Raw genomic sequence first — 21434 nt, forward strand, 5'->3', positions numbered from 1 at the left:
TACAAATTATCTTCCTTCTTTCCTTAAAGAATGCGTTCCAGAAGCAGTGACACAGAGGGCTCAGCCCTAAAGCAATTTCCAAGACATAGTAAAGACCACAGTTTCCAAGCACCTGAAGACATGAAGCAGAAACAGCAAGACAAAGACACCACCAGCGAGTCGAATACAATCCTTCTACATTCTACATCACACAGTGGGAATGGCCACCAAGGAAAAGACCTCTCAAGAGATGACCTATTATTTCTTCTAAGCATTCTGGAAGGAGAACTGCAGGTCAGCTGATTTCGAATTAAACCCCTCATGCTTCAAAGGGAAGGCTGCTTATGAATGTGGTGTGTGTAAGTACACATACACACAATTCTCTTCTGCCAACTTGAAGGGCAATTAATCACTTCTAAAAGGGCTGTTGTATGACATGCGGATGGCATGCACGTTATGAAAGTTCATATCCTCTGTCCATGCTGCGCACAAGCTTTAGTGCATAGGCACATATAGGTACCAATAATGCCAGCTGACTTCTGGATTGGTTTAAATAACAATAAGTGTTTTTGTACCCCATGTGAACTGGCTCTTAGACTTGCCCTAGCATCATTAACCTACATAAAAAACTAAAAACAGCTGCTACACATATAGGAGACTCTTATTTCCTAACCCTGAAAATGTAAATGCTAGTCTATTGAGGGGTATCATATTATCTGCTTGTCAAACACAATAAAAAATGTAGGTTCTCTCAAGTTGTATAGTGATCACTTTTTGAAACATTATTAATATGTAATTAGATTGTAAGAATGAGGGGACATAGTTTTGCTACTTTTTCTAAAAGGTACTGTAACTAAATATAATTTGATTATATTTGAAAGAGAAATAAAAAATACTCAACTCTAATAAGAAATCACTTTTGGAAACTACTAGTAGATAAAGTGGCTTTCTGAAATGCCTTCTGTTGCTTCAGGCTCGAGATGAAGTCATAAGCATTTTAAAGGCTGAAAAAATGGACTTGGCTTTACTGGAAGCTCAGTATGGGTTTGTCACTCCAAAAAAGGTGTTAGAGGCTCTTCAGCGAGATGCTTTTCAAGCTAAATCTGCCCCTTGGCAGGACGACATCTATGAGAAACCAATGATTGAGGTATGTACGATATCAGGGGTGTGCACCTGGGAGGTGGGACAAGTTCACAAGCTAGCTAAGCACTATGCCTGGCAGTTGAACATGACACACAACTCCTTTTTGATTACTTAAAGTTTAACATTCTAAGACATTTAAAGTCTACCCAAAGTAGATAAATACTACATGTTCTACAGGAAAGAAAAAGAGAATAAATCATTTGTCCTCCTCCTCCTCCTCCTCCTCCTCCTCCTCCCCCTCCTCCCCCCCCCCCCCCCCCCCCTCCCCCTCCCCCTCCCCCTCCCCCTCCCCCTCCCCCTCCTCCTCCTCCTCCTCCTCCTCCTCTCCTCCTCCTTCTTACTGGAAGCAGAACTCTTTATTGTTGACTTTTAAAGAACATATTTATTTATTTTTTTGGTTATGGACATTGATTTCTTCTTTTTTTAAAAATTTTTATTTAGGTTTGCTTCTTGACACCAGACTGAAACCTAACAAATGCAAGAGAATTTCTCTCTGTTTCTGTCTCACTTTCTCTCTCTTTCTACACACACACACACATACACACACACACACACAGGTCTGTCTGAACTTCTTTTGGGGGACTTGAATGCTATTTAGGTTACAATAAAAAAACGAAGTATGCTCTGGCCAGTGTGGCGAAGTTGGCTGGAGCACTGCCCATATATCAAAAGGTTGTGGTTTTGATTCTCTGTTAGGACAGATACCCAGGTTGAGGGTTCCATCCCTGGTCAGGTTGCAGTAAGCAACTGATAAGTATTTCACTCTCACCCCCGCCCCCCTTCTCTCTAAAGTAAAAAACAACAACAAAAACATGTCCTCAGGTATTAAAAAAACAAACAGAATAAAACAGATAAAGTTCAACCATATAGATTAATTTCTTTGAAAACACTAAGGTATTATGTCATAGAAATTTTGAACATGAATAGAAATGATATAAAGATCTGCCCAAGAAACAGAGTTTAGAAAAAGCATATATTTTAGGTGAGTGCATATCCTCCTTTTCCTTCAAAAGTTTAATGGCAGCAGAGACCTCTCATCACCACATGTGCCAGCAATGACAACAGCAAAGATGAGCAGTACCAACAGGGCCACCACTGCACAAAGATGCAGTACTGCTTGCTCTTTTACTTGCTGACATTTCTGAAACCCTTTGGCATCCTTATTTTATTCTTCTATTTTCCTTTGAAACCTCAATGGAAATTTTCATAATTTTTCATTTTTATAAAAAGGAAACAACTAGGAGCATGAGTTAAGGCTGGAGAGAGTGAAAGCAAGTTTTGGACAAATTTCCCTTGCATACACTCTGGCAACCCACCTCAGGACTGACCTCCAATGTCCTTGCTATTCTCGTCTTGGGTGTCTCATGAGAGAGGATTAGCGTCTTGCCAAATTGTGAAGGAGTTTGGTCATATGGATCTGCTTTTCTGAGGGGTGAGGATGAGACCACCCAACGTCTGTTAACTTGTGCTTTAATCCAAATTTTAAACAAGAGGAGCTGAAGCTGCAAATCAATAGTGTTAAAATTGTATCTAGTATCCCAACATAGTGACTGTGAAGCAGCATGAGCTACAAATTCCCCAACCCATATGAGCACAAATGCCAATTAATAATACAGTACATATCCTGACAAAACTCCACAAATGACACAACCCCTCAACACTTCAGTTTAAAATGAAACAACATGTTTTCAAACTTATGCTGAAATCTGTAGGACAAAGTTTTGTTACAAAAGAATTCTACTGCACACATGCAAAACTGGAAACATCCTGACCCTCTACAAATGCTTGTCCCTGAAAGTTATCCATAATTTAGCCCTGCTTCACAAATCCAACCTTCTTTGATTACTCCCCAACAAGTACCCCTACACACACACACACACACACACACACACACACACACACACACACACACTTCTCACATTCCCATCTTCATCACTTGCCCACTTTCTTCTCTTGCCTTCTACTTTCCCCTTATATATGTGTCTCCCCTCAGCTATCAGTCTTTCCCGGAGGCCCTCATAACTCTACCTACCCAACAACCCATTTGTCTGCCCTCTTCCTGTATCTAATTGGAAGTAACAGGTGAAAGGAAGGTATCCAGAGAATAAACAGTAAAGGGGAATTCTGAGAAGAGTTCCCTAGATAGAGCTGAAGAAAAAGAGGACAGCATTCCTACTAAGACGTCTGTGACTCACCCTAGTTACATCAGAATAAGGATGTGCATGCTAAGAAAATAATCTCTGCTTTCTCCCATTGCAGGGTATAAACCTTCTCCCACCTCTTATTTTCTTCACAATGGTCTTTTTGAAAAATGTAAAAATCTAAACCATGTCTAGGGTAAACTAAAAAGGATTTATATATTCTTAAGGCAAAATAACTTAGAAGATCAAACTGCTCTCAGTTACATCACGTGATGGAAACACTGACTTAAGCTAAAAAACTGGTGGAGGCCTGGGAGCTGGAACAAAGGATGAGGATGGGGAGAGGGAGTAGCGGGGTTGTTAAGAGGGAGGAAGACGAAAGAACATAGTCCACAACAGTTCTGGCCTCCTATTGCTTTCAAAGCTAGTGTTCCATAGGAGAAGTTACCTTTAAAAAAATACTTGAGTTAATGGCCTAATATATTAGTTCTTCCAAAAGAGATATGAAGAAAAATATAAGAATACTAGAGGCCCAAAGCATGAAATTTGTGCAAGGGGCTCAGCCCTCGCAGCTGTGGCAGCTTGCCTCAGTCCTTGGAGCCCTGGCTTCGTCCGGAAGGTCATCTGGAAGGTCGTCCTGCTGTCCAGTCTAATAAGCATATTACATTTTTATTATTATAGATAAAAGAATCTGCATACCTTATTAGCATTACCTTAGGGCAACCTTTAGAATACTTATTTTAAACAACATATAATTAGCTTTTAAATTTCATTGTATTCACTTATTTAATATTTATTGGAGAGCTGATGTATAAATATAGTTGTGGTTCCTGTAATCAGGGTGTTTATTGTCTAACAGAGTGATAAAAAACATGATCACACAAGTGTACAGTTACACATATACTAACTTCTGTGTTTAAAACCACAAAGCACTATGAGTACAATGGGGGGTCAAATTTAAATAGAAGAATCAGGAAAGCCAAGATCCAGAGAATGCGTGGGCATTAATCAGGCAGAACAAAAAGGAATTCCATTTCCAGCAACACTGTGGACACATATTAAGTGAAATTATATGTCTAAAAAAATACATAAAAACATTAGATAAACTATCTCACACTCTTCAATGCATGGATGAGCTTACATGGAAGCAAGAGAAATTCTGAAGCTAGGAATTAAAAGGGAAATTTACAAAGATTAGCTCTGGTTCCATATATTTTGAATCTTTCTCCTCTCAATCCACAAACTTCCATTGCTAGAAACCACCAAGGACACATTCATTTTGAAATATAACCTCTGGCCTTTCCCCTTTATTTGACAATGGCTGGGTGAGCTGGCACAGTAGCATTTCTGAAGCCTTTCGTACATCAAGATGGTCAGCAATAACTTGCCTCTATATGGAAGTAACTATGAAACCAACTGAACTTCCCTTTAGCAGGACCCCAGAAATGTGCATAGACTCTCCAAAACTACCTGCCATGAAAGAAAATATGATGGTGGATAAGTAAAAATGGGAAAAAGACAGGGGTCTTAACTGATTATAATTAAAATGTATTATTTTAAAATTTTACTAAATATATGACTTAGGTGAACACATTGCTAGGGCACTGGCAGGACCTTGGAAGGTGCCCATGCAAGTGAAGGACCCTAAAACTTAAGCTTCATGGCAAACCCTCCTCGTCCTCTCTCTCTGTAAGCATGTGTGCACACTTTTAGAAAGGAAGACTTGACCATGTTTGTAGGCACACTTTGAAGGGACAGAGGTGGGATCAAAGATATAAGAAAGAAATTCATGGACAAAACAAGGGCTGGAAGGAAACAAAAAGGAATGGAGCAAAGAAGTTCATACAGGAGAGGTGGTTAAGAATGTAGACCAGTTTTCTCAGTCGTTAGAGCATTGGCCCATGGATAGAAGGATTGCAGGTTCGATGTCCAGCTCCAGTCCAGGTGTATTCATGAGGCAACCAATCGATGTGTGTGTGTGTGTGTGTGTGTGTGTGTGTGTTTCCCTCCTCTCCTCCGACCCTTCCATTCTCTCTAAAAAAAAAATCAATGGACAAAATATCCCCAGAGAGGATTTTAAAAAAAGAATGTGCCTAAAGCTCAGTAAATGAACAAAATGGGAATGAGAAAAGACTACCACCATTAAGGGTGACAATGAGAACAAGGAATCACTTCAGAAAGGTTTGGCAGTGGTGGTGGAGAGCCATGAAAATCATGGGGCCATTTCCAGAGTCTGAGATATGGAGGCAGTGAGAGAATGAGCAGTCTCTATAAAAACAGAGGTTCCAGTGTTACCCAGGAAAAGCAGGTTTCAATAGAGACAAGGAAGAAGAAGGGATATTTTATGAATAATATATTTGGTTACTCTTTGATCTACTAAAATGGCCAATTTCTCTGCTCTGTGTATTAGCTTCATCGAAAAGGACAATCTTCAAACAGCCAGTGGAAAAGAACAAATAGAACAAACAGAACCAAATCACTGCACAGAAAGAAGATGAAACTAAAATCAGGGTGGTCATTATTCATTTTTAAACATATACTATGCAACTTAAAGCCAAAAGATGGAAAACCTCTCTGTTCTTCATTCCCTCTGACCATGAAGAAACATCAGAAATCTAACCTAGTGAAATACACTGTACTTCCTTCGTCCTAGGCAAGGAGTTGAATTGTATTAGGGGTTGGGAATAGGACATGACATCAGGCAAGTTAAAATGATAAGCATGAAGCTTGTCACTGAACCATAAACATTAGGAGCCATCTTTTCAGTCTTTCTGCCCCAACACTTCCTGAAATGACTGACCAGTCTTCCTGTTTTCTTCCCCATGCTTCAATCTGTAATTAGGGACAGATAAAAAGGGGGCAGTGGCCTGATAGTTCCTTAGTACTTAATGATACACCACCTTATGCTGCTCCTAATAGTTTCATGCATGCGTCTCTTATTTCCTAATCCTATATAATGAGAGGGATATGCTAATTAGCCCAGATATGCTAATTAGTCACGACCAGTAGGGAGACTGACCATCACTCCAACACAATAAGAGAGGGATATGCTAATTAGTCCTGAATGCTAATTAGTCACAACCAGTATGCAAACTGACCATCACTCCAACACACAAAGATGGCCACCCCCATGTGGCCACAAGATGGCCTGCAGGGGAGGGCAGTTGGGGGGATCAGGCCTTCAGAGGAGGGCAGTTGGGGGGGAGCCCAGGCCTGCAGGGGAGGGCAGTTGGGGGGGACCAGGCTGGCAGTGGAATGGTTAGGGGGTGATCAGGATGGCAGGTAGAAGTGGTTAGAGGCAATCAGGCAGGCAGGCAAGTGAGCATTTGGGAGCCAGTAGTCCCAGATTGTGAGAGGGATATCCGACTGCCTGTTTAGGCCCGATCCCACTGAGATCCAGCCTAAATGGACAGTCGGACATCCCTCGAGGGGTCCCAGATTGGAGAGGTTGCAGGCTTGGCTGAGGAACACACACACACACACACACACACACACACACACACACACATCAATTTCGTGCACAGGGCCTCTAGTGAAAGTATAAGTACTGAGGCATCAAACTTCTCTTGCATTCCCCATGGCAACTATCATAGTACTAAGCCAGTGGTTCTCAACCTGTGGGTCGCGACCCCTTTGGCGGTCGAACGACCCTTTCATAGGGGTCGCCTAAGACCATCCTGCATATCAGATATTTACATTACGATTCATAACAGTAGCAACATACAGTTATGAAGTAGCAACGAAAATATTTTACGGTTGAGTCACAACATGAGGAACTGCATCTAAAGGGCCAGAAGGTTGAGAACCACAGTACTAAGCCCACAGAACAGGCAATTAATAAATACTTGTTGCCTTGTGAAAACTGTGACGCTAGAAATGACCTTAAGAATCAATTTAATTTATAAATGAGAAACCTGAAATACATGAAGGTTCAGTGATGTGGTCAAGCTCCCACACTTGGGGGTGGGGAGAAATGAAATGAGTTCAGGGAGGCTTGGGTCCATCATTCAATCGGTCAGGAATGAAGAAGAGACTAAACTGAGAACCACTGACATATTTACTAATAGGCCTTTTGGGCATGGAAAAATGAAGGCACAAAATAAAACTTCAGGTATATGCTAAGCCATCTCTGAAATAAGTAATTCTTTTTGGGGGAGCTTTCCCTTTGCCAGACCACTATTCCATAAGCTTTTCAATGATCACTGTTGACAAAATGAGCTTCTCAGTGGTCACATCAAATAGCATGCAGCAAGTTCAAGTCATCCTTCAAGAATCATGGAATGTGAGAGAAGAAAAAATCAGAGAATCAGCCCTCCCCAGTTTAGCTCAGTGGATAGAGCGTTGGCCCTCGGACTGAAGGGTCTTAGGTTTGATTCTAGTCAAGGGCACATACCTCGGTTGCAGGCCCCGGCCTTGGTTGGGGTGTGTGCAGGAGGCAACCAGTCAATGTGTCTCTCTCACATCAATGTTTCTCTCTCTCTGTCTCTCCCACCCCATTCCACTCTCTCTAAAAATCAATGTAAAATATCCTTGGGTCAGGATTAAAAGGGAAAAAACAAAAACTCAGAGAATCGGGCATCTAGCTGATATGTAGGAACAAACACTTCTACCCAGGAGTAATCAGAGAAAGCTACAAAGGAAGAACAGGAAAGGTTTTGCGTAGAAGGGAAAAATGTTTCTAGGTCTCAGTACTGAAAAAAAAAAAAAAAGGAGTCTTGAATCATCATGGTAAGTTCTAAGAACTTCCAGAAGTCCAGTGTGGCTAAAGGTTGGGTAAGAAAAATGGTAAGGTATGGACTGAGAATGGGGAGGAAGTGTCAGGAGACCAGTGGTAAAAGACCTCTTGGCACTGAATAGGAGAGCGGAGTAATCCCATTGGTGAAAAGATCACTGAAGAGGACAGGCTGGAAGGGGGAGAGGCTGAAGGAAGGGAGACCACTTAAAAGGACATGTAATAAATGGAGAGCAATGATTCTTTCCCTCCTTCCTTGTCTCTTCAAACAAACAAACAATATAAAGAGAAAAAACTGCAATGGAAAACAACAGTGTTAAATAAGTCTTCTATTTTCTCTCTTTGGGGCAAATGAAGTTTAATACCCATATCCATATAATTTCAAGACATCTAAGGAAAAGACATTTTTCTTGGATTTAAGAAGCTTCCCTTAATCATTCATTTAGTTATTAATTCTAGGACTGATCTTATACAAATTAAAATAAATGTTTTCCTAAGTCAACTAACAACTTTCCTAATGAAGCCTGATCCTTCACTATTTCACTGTCAAATTCCAAAAGCAGTTTATTTGAATTTCCTTTACAATTCACTTTAATGACTCAAGACCTAGGACAAACACTATAACCTCCCTCTCAGAAGATGGTCATTAGTTAACAGTGATTCTACCAGCAGGCAATGCACCTTAGCAATTTCAGCTTCCTCAAAAGGACTGGTTACATTTATTAAAAATCAACACCATATGGCATAATAAAGTATTTTGTGTGTGTTAAAACACCATTATAAATCAATATTAGAAAACCAGCCTAAGGATTTAGAGGTCTAAGAAAATTAATTAGGTCCTATATGCTGGTGCACCTTTGTTTTATTCTTATTCTGGAATGGCTTGGCTATTTTGTGCCTTGGATTCCTAGTAAAGTATGTGCTTTTTAAGACTGTACAATTTATACTGGCTTTTAATTCAGAGTCACAAATTTTCAATCTTTTATGATAAAGGCAAAGGGTAAAATCAACCAATATTATCAGTTACAGCACCTAATATTTAACAAACTAAAAAGTCACACGCTTTCAAAATCATGTTCTTAATCAGATCTCAGTTTATCACTGGCCAAAGATCCCGAGCCATATTTGTTTCAACCTCTTTCCCTCTTTTCTTTCTTGATTCCTTGCTTGCTTATTTTGTTTTCAATCTTTAAACATATACTAGGCACCTACTGTAGACAAGTCACTCTATAAGAGTCTAAGAAAAATAAAAATGTAGGCCCTGCCTTCAGGGAGTTCACAGTCTAGGAGGGAAGCCAAATACATAAATCAGGTACAGGGTGATAGTTTTATAACAGAAAAATAAGTAGGTCATGGAAACCAGAAGGAATTTGATGCTTATATTTGGTCACATTCATACTACATACCATCACAGAATTAACAAACGTTTAAATACTCAAACACCTTGATGCATAATTCAAAAAAAAAAAAACACATCCCCAATATATTTAATAAAAAGGAGACAAAAACACACACACACACAAAGAAAAACAGATTAGGGGATCCAAGAGGCATAGCCTGGTAAGAGTATTATAAGAAGCACTGGGCAGGAGAGATCAGCAGGGCAGCTACAGAATCAAAGATGTGGCACATCATCCCTAATAGTTTCTCTGGAGAGAGAAGGAAGTGTCAGAAAGGGCATGAACTGTTGACATCTACAGAGGCACCAATTATTCTCTCTGCAGGGAAAATAATAACATAAAAAGATTACATTTGTGTTGAAATGCATCAAAAAGTATCAATGAACAAGAGAAATTTTAAAAACTAAACAAGGAAATCCATTGCTGAATTAGACAAAACTTGGACATTTCTAGAAGTATGAAAGATAGCAGCATTATGAGTGACTTGTAGTTAACAGACTATACATTTATTTTCTTTTGCAGTTGGACAAAGTTGTGGAAAAACATAAAGAATCTCACAGACGAATTCTGAAACAGCTTTTAATAGTAGAAAAATCTCATAGGCAAACCATATTGGAGTTAGAGGAAGAAAAGAGAAAACATAAAGAATACATGAAGAAGAGTGATGAATTCATCAATTTACAAGAACAGGAAATCGAAAGGTAAGGCTACTTTGAGCAAGATAATGAACCACACTGAACTCTTTTTGTTGTTGTTGTTTTTAAATATATTTTATTGATGTTTTACAGAGAAGAAGGGAGAGGGATAGAGAGTTAGAAACATCAATGAGAGAGAAACATTGATGAGAGAGAAACATCGATCAGCTGCCTTCTGCACACTCCTACTGGGGATGTGCCCTCAACCAAGGTACATGCAGTTGACTGGAATCGAACCTGGGACCCTTCAGTCCGCAGGCTGACACTCTATCCACTGAGCCAAACCGGTTAGGGCCCATACTGCACTCTTACTAACATCTCACTAAAGGCTGGGTACTACCAGGGATACAGGGACACAAGGATGATGTGATACAGCCTCTGTTCTAAAAGATCTCATGGTCCAGAGTGATGAAAATGATGAGTATAAAAGACACTATCAGTACAATGCAAGAATAACCAGGTATAATGAGGACTGTGGAAACATAAATGTTGGGCACCTTATTCTGCAAGGGATTGCCCTGCAAAAGCTGTACAGAGGAGGTTACAGGTTTAATCCCTATACCAAGAAGAATGAAAACTATATACAATGCAGGGGCAGAAATAAATGTTACACCACAGAGATATGGGGCCCTGGCCAGGTAGCACAGTTGGTTAGAGCATCATCCAGATACAGCAAGATTGTGGGTTTGAACTCTGGTCAAGGCACAGACAGGAAACCAATAAACACATAAATAAGTGGAACAACAAATCGATGTTCCTCTTTCTCTCTCTCAAATCAATGAATTTAGAGGAAGAGGAAGAAGAAAATCATATGGGTCCTGAGGAAACTTTCCACAAGCTACAGCACAGGATGTAATTGCAGGATGAGAAAAGGAAAAACTAGCCACCAATAACTGGATTTTATACTGTTGGCAAGGAGCAAATGACAAATTGTGAGAAGGGAAATTAATTGATCAGGTCTGTATTCTTAAAGAACCATTAGGCAACATGGAGGAAAGACAAGAGGAGTGTATATTTCCCAATGGTTATGGGCTAGAGAGGATGGAGTGCAAACAAGAAATATTTATTTTTTAAAAAGAAATATTTATGATGTATGGTTAATTTGAATTAGTGACTAATGAGATTGGAGAGCAGAATAAGGAAAACGGAGTTATTGAGAAGTACTAGCTATTCAGCAAGATACAGAATACAGGAATGGGATACAACTTTTTGTTGCTGAAGGATTTTGGTAGGGGAGGATGGTATAAAAGGTGGAGATAGTAGGTAGGAGGTGAGTTCTGTTTTAGACATGCTGAGTGTGAAGTACCCAGTGTATTCCAATGTTCAGTGGGGAGAACAATATGTCTAAAGACAACCCTCAGTGGAAAGTGTATGTCTGGAAAAGGATGGGCTAGTGATGTGAATTTGCAGTTGGTGACAGCCAAAGCTGTGGGTGTTGGTGTGGTGAGGAAAGGGAATTCTGAGAAAAGAACTCAAGAAAATATCAATATTTGGTGGTTTTCTGGAGGAAGAGAGGTCAAGAAAGGAAGCTAAGAAAGAATGGTAAAGAGTTAGAAAAACCAGAAGAGAAAGAAACAAAGCAAGGAAAACTTTCAAGAAAGAGTAAGCAGTTAAATAGCAAACAATACAGAAAAAGATGAGAAAATGTTCCAAAATTTGGCAACAAGGAAGACAGTGAGGAACTTGAGCCCTTTCAATAGAACAGTGAGGGCAGAAGCCAAATCACTATGCTTTGAAGAATAAATAAGAAATGAGAACACAGAAATTTTAAATGTGAACTACTATTTTGAGAAGCTTGGCTGCAAAAATGGAGAGATTGGTTGAATCAATATAAAGTATGAGCATCCATATTAAATGAAAGGACAACTGACCCTCAATTGATACTGCAAAGGTAGAAAATAACCAATCATTGCAATGTCAAATTTTCACTGGATCATCATTTCACTTGTTATTCTATGTATACTTCTTTAATGAGTTGTAGAGCTAATGATGCTGAGTTTTAACAATTGCAGAAAAATGCAGGGGCAAAAATTACTTGTGAGCTCCCTTTTCTAAAATACCAGTAGTCTTAACTGATTTATTTAACTATTTTCAATTCATATTTTAGGTAGGTAAATGAATTACATAATAGTTAGGCTAATGGCATACTTTCATGTCTTCTCAATGTACTTCATGGTAGACACTTGGTCAGAATGCCAGAGGCTCCATGGCCCTCACCCCAGTTTCATTACCCACATTCATCAGGAGGTTTGTTCTCTATTCACTACATAAAGTGGGATTTTGTTACTTTGCCCTCATAAACTTGAAATATCTTCAGGGATTGCTTAAAGGAGTATAAGAAGTCTGGCACCAATGGAGATGTGACTCAAACACTGCAATATAAGATTTGTTATTCAATGAGACAATGTCATATTAAATATTATTTCAAACCCCTGTGGCCTCATTTGGTCTCCACACTTATCTGGCACTAAGTTGCTGAACACCGACACTTCCTTACATCTCTCATTATTATGAATGTTTATTGACCATGGTTAGGGTGCTGCCTAACATAGAACAGAGAGGTACTGGCTGGCCTTGCCCAGGGGGCTCACCACATTAATGGAAAAGGCAAAACATACATATTTATGGTGGGAATGTGGAAGGCTGTTAGTGATAGTTCTAATATTCGCTATTGTATCTTTACTATCTTCTTGTGGAAGGCTGAAAAGTTCTACCTAAAAGTAATACTGTAAACATGGGAGGCCGATGGTGAAGATAATTTAAACCAAGAGAAAGCAAAGAGGAACAATGACAAATGGAAATAAAAGATCAGTGTGAATAAAAGCCATGGGCTAAAGAAAAAGAAAAATAGTGAGATAAAAATAAATTGTACACCATGGAATCAATATATTAAGAATGTTATTTCTAGCCAGTGGGGCTCAGTTGGTTGAGCATCATCTTGTGCACCGAAGGGTCACCAGTTCAATTCCTGATCAGGGCACATGCCCAGGTTGCAGGTTGCACCCAACTGATGCTTCTCTCACATTTATGTTTCTCTCTTCCTCTCTCTCTACACACACACACACACACACACACACACACACACACACACACACAATAGTAGTTCTACCTGCATATAAGGGGTTTAAGAGGAAATACTTAAAAGATCATATTTCTTAGTCTTATAGAACACAAAGTGACTTTGTCTTGAAGAATAATGAAAGTGAACATACTATTACCAAAAATAGGAAAAAATGGCTGGAGTGACTCTCATTCTCTGTTTAGTCATTCATAAGATATGAGGATATTATGTTTCCCAAGCAACAGCTTCCAGATAGAACACTTTGGACATGAGAATGTAAAACCTATTCTCAACTCATGATACGTAGGTAATTTTTCCTGTGCTCCACCTGTATAACATCATAGTCCCCATATCTTGGCACTGTTGGTTCACTGGCTTTCCCTGCTTCCCTGCCTTCAGCAGGGAGACTATGAAACTCATAAAGCATAACTCACTTGCACCCGCATTAAGGCCATGTGCATCAAAGTATTAATTAAACATCACCTAACAAAGAGGAAGTGGTGGAAACTCTAACAATTTCACATATACACAGAGGTGTTTATGCAATAGAGTGAAATACCATTCACACGACAAATGACAAAACATGCATCATTATGGAGTCCCTCTAACTTTAGTGAGAGTACTTTTCTTCTCAATCACAGAGTTACACCTCACAGAAGCAAGACTAACTTGTCCTATGTGGTCAAAGAATAACACTTCCTTCCTCAAACAAAGTGATGTAAACCACTCCCAAATTAGTGACCCTCTGTACTGAGAAACAAGGAAAGATATCACCCCCATAAAAGGGGGTTGGGTGACAATAGCTATAAAGGATTATCTAATGGGAGCTCTGAAAAACACTGAAAGTTTAGCACTTGTATGTTAAGTGTTAGATAATATCTACTTGGAAATAAAATAATAAATAAGAAATATATGATTGAGATAGTTCATTTAGATTTCAAACTAAGGCTCAATTTGTGTTTTCTTTGGAGAACTCCTTTTATGTGGAAAACCCTAAAAGAGACTGATGTCACACATTGACTTGAGGCCAAAATGTTTGCCAAGTGATGTCTTCATTGTAATCAGTAAACAATTGGCTTTCCCACTGAGGGACTGAGGGACAGGGATCAGCTCAGGAAACCCTGCTCCCAAGCATGTTAATGCAATGTTTCCTTTGCTGTAATGTGTGTGGTTTGGTCTGTCCATAAGATAAAATATCCCCATTTCATGACAATTTTCTGTTCACCAGCTCTGATGTGTGTCACCAATGTCTTGAATTATGTATTTGGCTGAATTACAAGTGGAGTCTATGTGAAAGGTTTGTACAAAAGCAATGCCAGTAATTTTTGGCCTTTCTGGATGGCTTCACAGGAAAGCCAAAACAAAAAATCACTTTTAGTCAGTGCAATTCTGCAAAATTTTCCCATAAGTGAAATGCCAATTTTGTCTGTATTTTCATAAAGTTTGCATAATTCTTTTTCCTTTTTCAGCTCAATGAGGTAAAAGGCTATAAAGACACACAAAAAAAGTTTTCTTTTTTTTGAAACCCTGCATTCTTTTAAAAAGTACTAAAACAAACCATGTATACTAACCATATATATTACTGCATTTTGGCCTTGAAATAATCACTAAAATGGGAAACAAGTATTGTTACGGTAACTCTGGATAAAAATGTGGCTTCAAACATGGATTTTTTTAAAGCCTTAAATTACTTTTCATAATATCTTGGCCAAGTAGGTTAGCACTGATAGTCCTATTCTACAAAGCAGGAGTTCAAATGGTAGCTTTTCAAAAGCCACATAATGAGGAAGGAGGCACAGGCAGAATTAACTTCTCATTCCTCTCTTGCCTAGGAGTGATTAGAGGGAGCACTGGTTCAGGGGGCAGAAGAGTTTTTGAAGGAAAGTCACCAGGGACCCAGCTTTAAGGGTTGTTGGCTTGACCACATCTTGGGTTAAGTCCTATGCTATTCAGATTTTAGTAAAAAACAAAGCACTTTTATCTCTCCCTTTGGCTGAAACACTTTGTAAAGGAATATTTCCATCATCAACCCTTCTCTGACAGTCCTGTTTTCCAGATTGGTATCAGACAGGTGACTGAAACACTGAACCATATTTGACCCTCCTGTTAAATGGTTACAGGTGAGCCTTGAATAATGCAGGGGTTAAGGGCACTGACCCCTATGCTGATGAAAAATCTGCGTATAACTTTTGATTCCCCCAAAACTTAACTACAGTTGTCCCTGGGTAATCCATAAGGGATTGGTTCCAAGAAATGACTCCCTCCTGCGCAAATACCACCCCACGGATTCCAAAATATGCAGATTCTCCAATCCCTTACACAAAATGGCATAGAAAAATGTATATAGTTGGCCCTCTGCATCCACGGATTCCCAACCACAGATGAAAAATACGTTTTTCAATCCATGGTTGAATTTCAAGTTGCAATACCAGGTATTTATTGAAAAACATTTGCATATAAGTAGACCTGAACAGGTCAAACCTGTTCAAGTGTCAACTATATATTGAATGAGTTTTAAGGACATCTCTTCAGAGACTTTAGATATCCCTTGAAATATATATATATATATCTACACTAATAAAAGAGAAACATGGTAATTGGCGTACGACCGCTACCCTTTTCATTGGCTAATCAGCGAGATATGCAAATTAACTGTCAGCCAAGATGGTGACCGGCAGCCAGGCAGCTTGAAACTAACATGAGGCTTGCTTGCCTCAGTGACGGAGGATCGGAGGATCGTTGGAGGAAACCAACGTTCCCCGCATGCGGTTGCAGGCCTCTGAGCGGGCAGTTTAAGAAACATTGTAACAAATACCGCCGGACTTCAGCCAGCAGATTCGCAACATTGTAAGCAAAGGCCAGAAACCTACTTTCAGCCACACGGAGGCCTAAGAGCTGGAGCCAAGCCTCAAGGTAAAGCTGGCCCAGAATAAAAAAAAAAAAAGAAAAGGAGCAGTTGGGAACTTCAGTCACTCCCAGCCTGAAAACAGCCCTCAGCCCCTCACCCAGACAAGCCAGGCACCCCAGTGGGGACCCCCACCCTGATCCAGGACACCCTTCAGGGCAAACCAGCCGGCCCCACCCATGCACCAGGCCTCTACTCTAGTAAAAGGGTAATATGCCTCCCAGCACCGGGATCAGCATGACAGGGGGCAGCGCCCAAACCCCCTGATCACCCTGCGGCTCTGTGTGTGACAGGGGGCGGGGCCCCAACCCCCTGAGCAGCCCTGCTCTGTGCCTGATAGGGGGAAGCTCCACAACCCCCCCCAACCCCCACGAGCCCTGCTCTGTGTGTGATGGGGTAGAGCCATAACCTCCCCATCGGCCCTGCCCTGAGTGTGAGAGTGGCGGCGCCCCAACCCCCTGATCGGCCCTGCTCTGTGGGTGATAGAGGGCGGTGCCCCAACCCCCTGATGGGCCCTGCTCTGTGTGTGACGGGGGCAGCGCCCCAACCCCGATTGGCCCTGCTCTGTGCGTGACAGGGGGTGGCGCCGCAACCTCCCCATCAACCCTGCCTTGAGTGTGACAGGGGACGGTGCCCCAACCCCCCAATTGGCCCTACCCTGAGCGTGACTGAGGGTGGCATCACAATCTCCCAATCTGCCCTGCTCTGTGCATGACGGGGCAGCGCCCCAACTCCCCAATCGGCCCTGCTCTGAGCCCGACCAGGGGCTGCACCTAGGGATTGGGCCTGCCCTCTGCCACCCGGGAGCAGGCCTAAGCCAGCAGGTCGTTATCTCCCGAGGGGTCCCAGACTGCGAGAGGGCACAGGCCAGGCTGAGGGACCCCCCCCCCCCCGAGTGCACAAATTTTTGTGCACCAGGCCTCTAGTGTGTGTAGTGTGTGTGTGTGTGTGTGTGTGTATATATATATATATATATATATATATATATATATATATGTGAATTTGTCTATTTTTTACTTAGTTTAAATAATTAGTTAATTGGCTACTTAGTGCTGCTTGTCTTCATTCATTGATTCAGTCACTCAAAAAACAAAACTAAAAACACCCCAATTAATTAAATGCCTGCTACATGCCAGGTCCTGTGCTAGATAACTAGGTGAAGGAGGTAGATGTGGTCACCACCTAGATAAAATCCCAACTAGTTTGTGTAAATGTGAAACAGAGACACCACTGTAGACTTTAAGACTTAATACTAAGGCACTTATGTGATCATGATGGGTAAAATTTAAAAAGGCAGTGTTATGGTAAAACTAGAGGCCTGGTGCACAAAAATTTGTGCACTTGAGGGGGGGGGGCGGTCCCTCAGCCTGGCCTGTGCCCTCTCACAGTCTGGGACCCCTTGGGGGATGACCACCTGCTGGCTTAGGCCCGCTGCCCGGGGGATTGGCCTAAGATGGCAGTCAGACATCCCTCTGGCAGCCCGGGAGCCCTGGGGGATGTCCACTTGCCAGCAGGGAGCAGCCCTAAGCTGCAGTCTGACATTCTTAGTGCTGTTGAGAAGGCCGGAGAGGCTCCTACCACCACCGCTGTACTGGCAGCCATCAGCCTGGCTTGTGGCTGAGCAGAGCTCCCCCTGTGGGAGCGCACTGACCACCAGGGGGCAGCTCCTGCATTGAGCATCTGCCCCCTGGTGGTCAGTGTGTGTCATAGTGACCAGTCATTCCCAGTCTTTCTGCTGTTAGGGTCAGTTTGCATATTACCCTTTTATTATATAGGATACAGGTCTGGTGCATGGGTGGGGGCCGGCTGGTTTGCCCTGAAGGGTGTCCCAGATCAGGGTGGGGGTCCCCACTGGGGTTCCTGGCCAGCCTGGATGAGGGGCTGATTGCTGTTTGCAAACTGGTCAAGCACCCCCCAGTGGGGACCCTCACCCCATGGAGGCTTGGCCAGCCTGAGTGAGGGGCTGATGGCTGTTTTCAGGCTGGCCACACCCCCTTTAGGGTGGGGGATCCCCATTGGGGTGCCTGGCCAGTCTGGGTGAGGGGCTGAGGGCTGTTTTCAGGCTGGCCAGGTCCCCCTGGCGACAGAAGCTCCCAGCCTCTCCTTTTTTTCTTTTTTTATTCTGGGATTTATTTAACTTATATAATTGAAACTTTGTAGCCTTGAGTGGAGCTCAGAGCCAGCCAGGGCGGGCAGGAGGGAAGCTTGGCTTCCTCCATCACCAGGGGCAACCCAGCCTCCTACTCGCTCCAGCTCTGTGTCCACGGCTGGCTGAAAGCAGGTATCTGGGGTTTATTTACCTACTATAATTGAAACTTTGTTGCTTTGAGTGGAGCTCAGAGCCAGGCAGCGGCAGGCGGGAAGCTTGGCTTCCTCCATCATTGGGGCAACCAAGCCTCTTGCTTGCTCCAGCTCTGTGGCTGCCGGCCGCCATCTTGGTTGGGTTAATTTGCATATAGTTGCTCTGATTGGCTGGTGGATGCGGCTTAAGGCATAGCAAAGATATGGTCAATTTGCATGTTTGTCTTTTATTAGTGTAGATAACATAACATGAAATGCTCATGAAATTAAAATATTCAGCAGAAATCAATAAACACATTAAACTAGAGAACTAGAGAAGTCAATATCTTGCAACTTACTATCATTAGGATTTTTAGTTTCTTTGGTCTTAAATATCAGCTTTTAAGAATATCTCACAAAGCATAACACAGTGGGTATAATGTTTTAAACACTAAATAAGTCTATTTTAAAAAGATCATATTTGGAAACCCAGCAGTTTTAAATTTCATACACACTGAACTATTGTTGTAGAATACATTGTACTCAAATGTAATCATTTCCTTTCAGTTTTTTGGCAAAGAGTTATGTGTATTACATATTCTTGAGATTATGTCTTGCAAGTAATGAAATGGATGCCAGATCTCCATTTGACCTTTGTTATGGATATCCAATTCTTTTTCAGAAAAAAATGGAGACCCACCACAAACACATATTTTGGTATCATTCTATAGAGAATCACAATGTGATCAGCCTGTATTTCATATACTGCAGATCTAATACAGGATCTGGGCAGGGATGATTAATACTTCCTGAGAATACCAAAAAATCATTTCGGACTGTACACCATGACTTAACTCTCAACAGATGTCACAAAACCATACCCTTAATAACTGCACAATTCAGTGGTTTCCATACAACACCATTTAATTATAGAGGACAAAATTTGGATACAGTGATGATGCTATTTGATTGCTTTTTCTTCCCAGAAAGCTGAGCTAAATTTTACAAATAATTTTGCATGTGTATTTGGATGCACAATGATTAATGAATTTACTGTTTACAAAAGAATACTACAAGTATTAAAAAGCAGTCTAAAAGGAAACAAGCACAGTGAGGGATGAACCAGAAACTTAGAGATAGGGGACTTGGTCTGAAAACCATATCTGCATTTAGCTAGTGTGTAACTTGGTCAAATCCCATTTCTCCAATCTCATATAGAAAACAGTTGGGGCAGGCTATATTTGTACATCTCTTTCAGATCTAAAAATCTGTGATTTGATTATAGGATTGTTATGAATAAGTACCTTTTACTTCAAGCCTATGTTTCTAATCCACACTAACAAAATAGGTCAGTGAGAATGATAGCACCTCCATCACCAACTTAAAATCCAATCTGGCCAAACCGGTTTGGCTCAGTGGATAGAGCGTCGGCCTGTGGACTGAACGGTCCCAGGTTCGATTCCGGTCAAGGGCATGTACCTTGGTTGCGGGCACATCCCCAGTAGGAGGTGTGCAGGAGGCAGCTGGTCGATGTTTCTCTCTCATTGATGTTTCTCTCTATCCCTCTCCCTTCCTCTCTGTAAAAAATCAATAAAATATATTAAAAAAAAAAAATCCAATCTGTATTTTCATTCTTTTCCTTTTTAAAAAATAAAGTGCTTTCTTAACACATTTCGTACCGCTCAGGAGTTTTCGCGTGTTTCGCACGCCATCTGTTAAGGACCACTCACGAGTGTTCTCGTTTTTCATGCCCATGGAGAAAGGAGCGAATCTAGATACTTATGTAAATTTTGTTTGATCCCTCTTCATAGAGGAAAATGTTTTACGCAGTACCATACGTTAAAAAAGTACTAGGAACTTTAATTGTTTAATTGTTTTTGTAAATAAAAATGTTATAATTATTGAAAAACAACACCTAAAGTGCATTATGATGATTTAAATAACGTGCAGTTTGCCCAAAAATGTGCGGTCCCTGGCGTATGTCTTAGAAATTTCTATGCGGTACGTGATGTGTTAAAAAAATTTTTTTTATATGAGAGAGGGAGAAAAATACCAATTTGTTGTTCCACTTACTTATGCATTCATTGGTTGACTCTTGTATATGCCCTGACCGGGATCAAACACTCAATCTTGGTATATATCAGGACTATGCTCTAATTAACTAAGCACCTGGCCAGAGCTGTATTTCCTCCCTCCCTCCCTCCCTCCTTCTCGCCCTCTCTCCCTCTCTCCCTCCCTGTCCTTCTTTCCTTCCTTCTTTCCTTCCTCCCTCCCTTCCTTCCCTCCCTCCCTTCGTTCTCTCTCTCTCCATTGATTTTATAGAGGGAGGGAGGGAGGGAGGGAGGGAGGGAGGGAGGGAGGGAGGAAGGAAGGAAGGAAGGAAGGAAGGAAGGAAGGAAGGAAGGCAGGCTGATGTGAGAGAGAAACATGATCTGTTGCCTACTGAATGCACCCTGACTGGGGATAGAACCCACAATCTGTATATGTGTCCTCACCAGAAATTAAACCAGCCACCTTTTGGTGCATAGGATGACACTCCAACCAAATAAGCTACACTGGCAAGGGCATCATTCTTAAAAGATATCTAGATTTAGATACATTGTTCTGCTTCTTGAATGTCACATATTCAAAACTGAACTTAATATCATCTTTGCAAATCCAGGTTAATTTATAATATTTATATTTCTGTTAATGCCACCATAATGAATGAAAGTATCAGTTAACCATAAGAAATTAAAGAGATCTCTAAATCCCAAATGTAAATTAGAAAAGACCAAGCAATCTAGACCCCCCCTCTGATTTTTTATTGCAAAAAGCAAGACCCATTAAGTCTCAGCTAAGAAATCCCAAAATCTTGCTGCTAAATAGTAGTAGAACCAGACAAGGAGCTAGCTCTCCTGATAACATGTTTGTTGCTCTTCTCCCTATCATCATTACCAGGTGCTGAAGCCTATGCTTGGTGTTGTGGTAGGTTTAGAAGAAATAAGACATAATTATAATATAGCTGGAGAGACAAGACCCTCATAAAATAATCTGTAGATGGATGATTCAATGAGGATTCAGGTACTGACACCACAACATTATGGAAGGTCAGGTAA

The 21434-nt window shown here is 41.2% G+C and overlaps 2 protein-coding genes across 3 annotated transcripts in view; one reads left to right on the forward strand and one right to left on the reverse strand.

The window, feature by feature from the left end:
• The window catches only part of CMSS1 (cms1 ribosomal small subunit homolog), a 413449-nt gene that overhangs the window by 278221 nt on the left and 113794 nt on the right, over nt 1-21434 (reverse strand). The gene's annotated exons all lie outside the window — the stretch shown is intronic.
• Nucleotides 953-10100, forward strand: LOC118677275 (filamin A-interacting protein 1-like). The gene is made up of 2 exons (XM_036352290.1): nt 953-1126; nt 9918-10100. Exons 1-2 carry the CDS (start codon nt 992-994, stop codon nt 10098-10100), a joined length of 318 nt encoding a protein of 105 aa, XP_036208183.1. The 5' UTR covers nt 953-991.

Source organism: Myotis myotis, unplaced genomic scaffold (assembly GCF_014108235.1).
Source record: "Myotis myotis isolate mMyoMyo1 unplaced genomic scaffold, mMyoMyo1.p scaffold_m19_p_2, whole genome shotgun sequence".
NCBI lineage: Eukaryota > Metazoa > Chordata > Mammalia > Chiroptera > Vespertilionidae > Myotis > Myotis myotis.

Coding starts and splice junctions, on each gene's coding strand:
- LOC118677275 (XM_036352290.1), top strand. CDS start 992: ATGGACTTGGCTTTACTGGAAGCTCAGTATGGGTTTGTCACTCCAAAA. Junction 1,127..9,917: donor ATGAGAAACCAATGATTGAG/GTATGTACGATA, acceptor TTTCTTTTGCAG/TTGGACAAAGTTGTGGAAAA.